Raw genomic sequence first — 5,419 nt, forward strand, 5'->3', positions numbered from 1 at the left:
TCCCAACATGGGAAAGTAAGGAGTACAGCGGCTCGTTAAAAATATTGTCGTACAAATCGTGTTGACCCATGCTGAGGGAGCATACAGAACATGTTCATTTTTGGGCGGGAGGAGACCTTCGACATCCGCCTTGAGCCTTCGAAGGAGGAAAGGCTTCAAGATCTCATGAAGAGCGCCGATCAATTGAGATGACTCCTCGTGCAAAAGCCGAGATTGCATGGTTCCGACGTTGAGCCTGGCTCTACCATAAGCCAATCACTGATACTGCAAGAACAGCGACAACGAACAATTGCTTCAATGTGTCCATATCATGAAAATATCAGACAGTATAAAATTCAACGAAGACCACACGTCTGATTATTCTGCGGAACATGAGTAAGCAAGACATTGCCGTGCTGAAAAGCAACTTACGTGTAGTGGTGTTCTGCCCTCGGGTATTTCTTGATCTCCTGCGTCAAGGTTTTGAGTTCATATAACCTCAATTGTATATGGAAAGATGTACGCGGTCTGTCAGGATCATTGAGTAGGTGGGACGACCGCGAAAGTAAGACGATTTATGGAGATATATAGAGGGTATAGGGTGTCGTATTCGATTTTCGAGGTATTCCGTCGTCTTCATCTGCCTGTCAACTGTCCTCCGCATCCGCGCATCTGACGGTTTGACCTTTTGCTTTACGCTTCGACGCAGGAACCTTACGGTCGGGTGCATTCTTGCCCTTCCCTTTTGATTGCGTCGCTTCTTGATGATGACATCTTCATCGGTGGGTTCTGAAGCGTCCGGGGCTTGCATGATGGTTCGACGAAGCGTAGTAGACTTACAGCAGGTGCAAATTTATTCCTCTATCCGGTTATGAAGGACGCTCAAGGGGCAGACGATAAGGGCTGGCAATGACCGAGCCTGCGTAGGTGTTCGTTGAACACGATCGTTTGCAAAGTCTACGAAGTTTATCCGTTGAAGCTTCATTCATGAGCGATATTACCTCGCATAGACCCATCTCGTCCACTACAGTATCTACTTGAGAACCTTGAACATGATCATTAGAAGTCAAGGAATTACCGAGAATCCCAGAAAGTTTGTTCTTCCAAACCAACCAACCATCTACTCCACCCCCTCCGACTGATAATGCTTCAATGTTACCCCAGTGACTAATACAAGGCCCAGGCTGAGGGTGCGAGCTGTTCTCCCCCTCAACTCCAACCGTTCCAGGAATCTGTCTGGAATCGCCTCTTCGTCATTCGACTCGACGTGTACGCGTTTATTTCCACGTCTTGGAAGATGTTTGCGTGAAGACTCGGGCTTTGACTTTGAAGGCTGCAGCTCGGATTGCGAGCGTGCATCTTTTCTTGTCCATTCTGTGCTCCTAGCAACTTCGAGTCCGTAAAGGATTTTTTGAGGAGGCGTTCGAGCTTAGCGAATCGTTCCCTGAGTTCGTAAGTCAAACGAGGTGAGTGAGGAACGATGGATGGGAACAGGAACTGTCGCACCTCCCCACAAAACCGTCAGTAGAGAGAAGTGTACTGGGTAAGTTCTCCCACCTAGCGGGTACTTTTCTGTGGTCTAATTAATGGTTCCTCTCTTCATTGGGGGGAGGTGAAAAGGCTGCTGTGCTCGCAGGAGCAGATGTCATTGTGAAAGCTATGGGGAACGATGGTGACGGGTTTGATTCGACATTGCCCTCAGTTAAATGAGATAGAGCAAAAGGTACTTTGACGTGGGCTTGGACCGCGACCATCAACGCGATAGACCCGGCCCTAAACCACTTCAAGTCTATGCACGAGGGGAGGGGAAATTTCCTTTCGTGTATCCTTTGATTGTAGGGTGAAGAAACCGCCCGGCTTCTTTGCGATCACAATCAGAGAGATCCTTCTGGGCGTTGACCGCGACTCAGAACCGAGTTCAGACATGGGAGGTGGGCCGAGCACGGTTTTCTCGTTTTTCTCGCAGAAGTAGAACGCCGCATATCCGCTCCATCTAAAGCATTGACCCAACCCGGTTGCCAACTTCTTCAGTGCAGCTCTCCTGCTGCCCTCTGTCAGTCATCCAAATTGGGTCTCAGCGCTCTGTGGAATGAATACCAACATCCATCGTTCCGAATAGCTAGCTCACTGGATCTCACCTCAACTTCAGCCACAATCTCCATATCCCCACCCCTCCCACTGTCATTCCCCTCACTGGCTCAGCCCATCCTTCATCCGTGTCGCTCAGGTCCTTTGCTTCCTTTCTCTGCCATGCACTATATGAAAGCCTAATATATAAGGATCCAGGCTTAAAGGTGGGCCACTTTATATGTCCTCCGACCTTCACGGACTTTAAGGATGGCGTCATTGACTGTACGAAGGAGGCCTTGGCACTCAACTATGCTTCATGCGTGATGAATACAATGCCGTTCAAATGGACAAATCATTTCATATCAATATGGTATATAGTTGGATGTCGTATTGCTTTCATCTGGCGCGGTTTCACGAGCCGTTGATCTTGGATTCTCTTTTCAAGTTGTACGTGAAGCTTACCCTGGTACGTACCCTTGCGCTCCAATTACCTAGTTTTCGTATTCTCTCTGCTGCTCTAGAGTCTTCAGCGAAGCTTTTCGTCGCTCGACGACAATGCTTGAGTGCTGCGCTATGAGTCGACCTTCTAACAGTTCCCTCGAAGGCACTATGTGCGCCCATCTGCAACGAATCTGGTGACTTCGTCAATCCCGATGGACTAGGGGTTCCAAGGCAGGGACTACGCATTCGGGGTCTCTATTGCCTTTTTCACAGCTTAGTCAGCATGTAGACCAAGGTCCAGCATGTTCGTAGCTTATTATCATCATCGTAGCTGCTTGCCTTGCTCTTGGCTTAGGCCGCTGGCTCCTGCTCCACCGAATGGGTGGCATCAATGCTTCCACCCTCTTCAACGCCAGTGCTAATTTGCAGATGAGGCATCTATATGGCGGGCACCGCAGGGTTTCATCTCTCATACTAGAGAGGATCTCTAATGCTCGACTACTCATGCCAACGCAGAAGGGCGTGTTGAGTTACATGCAGCTTGTGATGAGGTGCCAAAGGTATGGTCTGGAGTTTTGCCGTGCATAAATGCATAACAAAAACAAGTGCGAGCGTTACTGATGGCTGCGTTAAACCTGACCTATCCCGCCTCAAGCCACATGCAACCTGTGACTCAGTACCATCTCATTCCCGACCCATACTGCATCAAGCCTTGTTCATGCTGCGTCAAGCCACACCCATTCCGCATCAAACCTCATCCATGCCACGCCGCGTCCGTGTTTTTCTGTGCCACATCACCGTTGCTTAGTGCCGCGTTACGATCGCCAGGCTTCACGCATGCTACGTCGCTGAATTTCATGTATCTCACCTCGGTACTGCTGCCCACATCACACCCTGATCATACTCCATTAGCCCCACTCAATCTGCTGTTTATTTCACTCAGTTTACTTCCTCAATATACGAGGTGTGAATGAGCTGAACTGCGTTCGTCTGTCTTGAAACAGAAATCATGCCGAGTCCGTGCCGCTGCACTCAGTCTGCTTCGAAGCCCAGTGAATTTTCTTACTCCAGTCCAGTATGGTACGCCTACGTCGTGCTGGCAAATGGAGTTGCTCGCTTTTGAAACTATGGATGGGATTTGTATGGGTTGTTACTTACGTTGCAGCCGCGTCAATACGAGGGAACGATTGTCTTCCTTCGATTGGTCTGGCTGGGGGAGACTACGTCACGACCGCGGCAAAACCGCATCAAAGTAGCCACGCCCTCTGAAACCGAGACTAGTGCCACGATTTGCATGACATTCCACCAGTGGTTAACGATCGAATGGAGTAAGACATGACTGGACATTGATGAAAAATTAAAATTAAAAGTGTTGAGTGACACGACATGATATTTTGGAAGGTTGGTATACGCAGTTCAAAGGTATAATCGTTCTTGATGCACTAAATTGCGGTGGGACCGTCCGTATAAACGTGCCTGAAATAACAGCTCAAGACCTTAGGAACACGTGAGCAAGGATCCACCATATTTCCAGCACATAAAAGCTACCGTCCCCTTCAGATTTATTTGATCCTATATCCCATCCTCACAAATCATGCATTTTTCCTTCGTCCTCGCCATCGTTGCTGCTTTGACAGCATCAATATCTGCCAATCCCATTGACAGCGACAGTGATTATTGTCGCAATGATTGCTTCGGCCCCCCCGGTTCAAAATGCTGCGCTGGGTATAAATGTGTGGAGATAACCGCCACTCTGACTAAAGGCGTTACTTACGTGAGTTTGTGTCCTGGATTTAACCACATGACTCACCGGCGTGGTAGAAGACCTGGGAATGTGTGAAAGAGTGAGTGACATGTCGCGACAGTGAACTACAGTGAGTCGTATTTCTGTTTTCGCATCGGTGCCGTATGGTTGATTGCACGACGCGTGACTTTAGTGGTCTGTTGCTGGGTTGATCAATGTGCTGGCTTCTGAACAAAATTTACTGCCGCTCAAGCAATGACGATAGAGGAAATCTCAGAGACTTGAATCAATCTTATAACGCAGTTTTGTCGTCTCGTCGAAAGCTTGAATATGGAAGCCTTCGATGACAACACCACACTTCCCGTCATAGCGCTGTGTACTTGGCTTGAATCACTAAGACCATGTCAGCACGAGAATCAAACAACCAGAATAGACTCATACATCAATGCGAAAATGGGTGATGAAGCATAGCCTCATTTAATGACCTACTTCGACACCCTTCTTGAAGCTGTCTTGAAGCTGTGCAAACATCAAGAACCCCGAGTGAAAAACACGTATGGCTTACATTATACAGGAGATCCCGAGCCTTGGCCCTTGGAATACAAGTCGTTAACGAAGAAAGGCTCGAAGGAAACAATAGCATAGACTATATGACGACCGTCAACGTGGACCGAGATGTCTAGGCACCAGAGAAAAGTTAGGGACAGCAGCCGATCCCCTGAAGAGGCCATGTCACTTATCTTCCCGGTGAGCATCTCGTACAACATAACTCCAACCACCCAAAAGTGAATTGACGTACTTCGTGCATATGTTCTGCAGTGCCGCAGAGTAAATATACAAGGTAGTAGTAGTGCAATTGTGAGGCTGGTGAAAGTCTCTGTGGGGTTGTAGTGAGGAATCGTAGCGCGAAGACCTTGGCCAAACCAGCTACAATTACAAAGTAACCATGACAGTCGATAAGCATGATTATTCGACGGCTTGAGGTTCATATGGGCAATTCCTCCGCAGTGGAGATGCTAGACACCGACGAGCTAATTTACTGGTCAGAACAGAGATCACAATTATAGGGAAAACACTCGCAAAAGTGACGGTATCGCCCCACGCTACAGAGCTGTCAGATGATAGGATGCGGATAGCCGATTTCCAGCGTCTCCTCGAGTCGAGAGCGATGGGCACGTAAATGCC

General features: G+C 48.4%; 1 protein-coding gene across 1 annotated transcript; it reads right to left on the reverse strand.

The window, feature by feature from the left end:
* Positions 1–1,562: 1,562 nt before the first annotated feature.
* On the reverse strand, positions 1,563–2,736 carry EDB91DRAFT_1086128 (uncharacterized protein; the record flags this gene model as incomplete). The annotated part of the gene is made up of 5 exons (XM_041315991.1): positions 1,563–1,768; positions 1,830–1,972; positions 2,118–2,246; positions 2,310–2,356; positions 2,524–2,736. 5 exons carry the CDS (start codon positions 2,734–2,736, stop codon positions 1,563–1,565), a joined length of 738 nt encoding a protein of 245 aa, XP_041172204.1.
* Between the last annotated feature and the right edge of the window lie 2,683 nt (positions 2,737–5,419).

The sequence above is a fragment of the Suillus paluster genome (assembly GCF_016628075.1).
Source record: "Suillus paluster strain FC165 chromosome Unknown EDB91scaffold_86, whole genome shotgun sequence".
Classification (NCBI taxonomy): domain Eukaryota; kingdom Fungi; phylum Basidiomycota; class Agaricomycetes; order Boletales; family Suillaceae; genus Suillus; species Suillus paluster.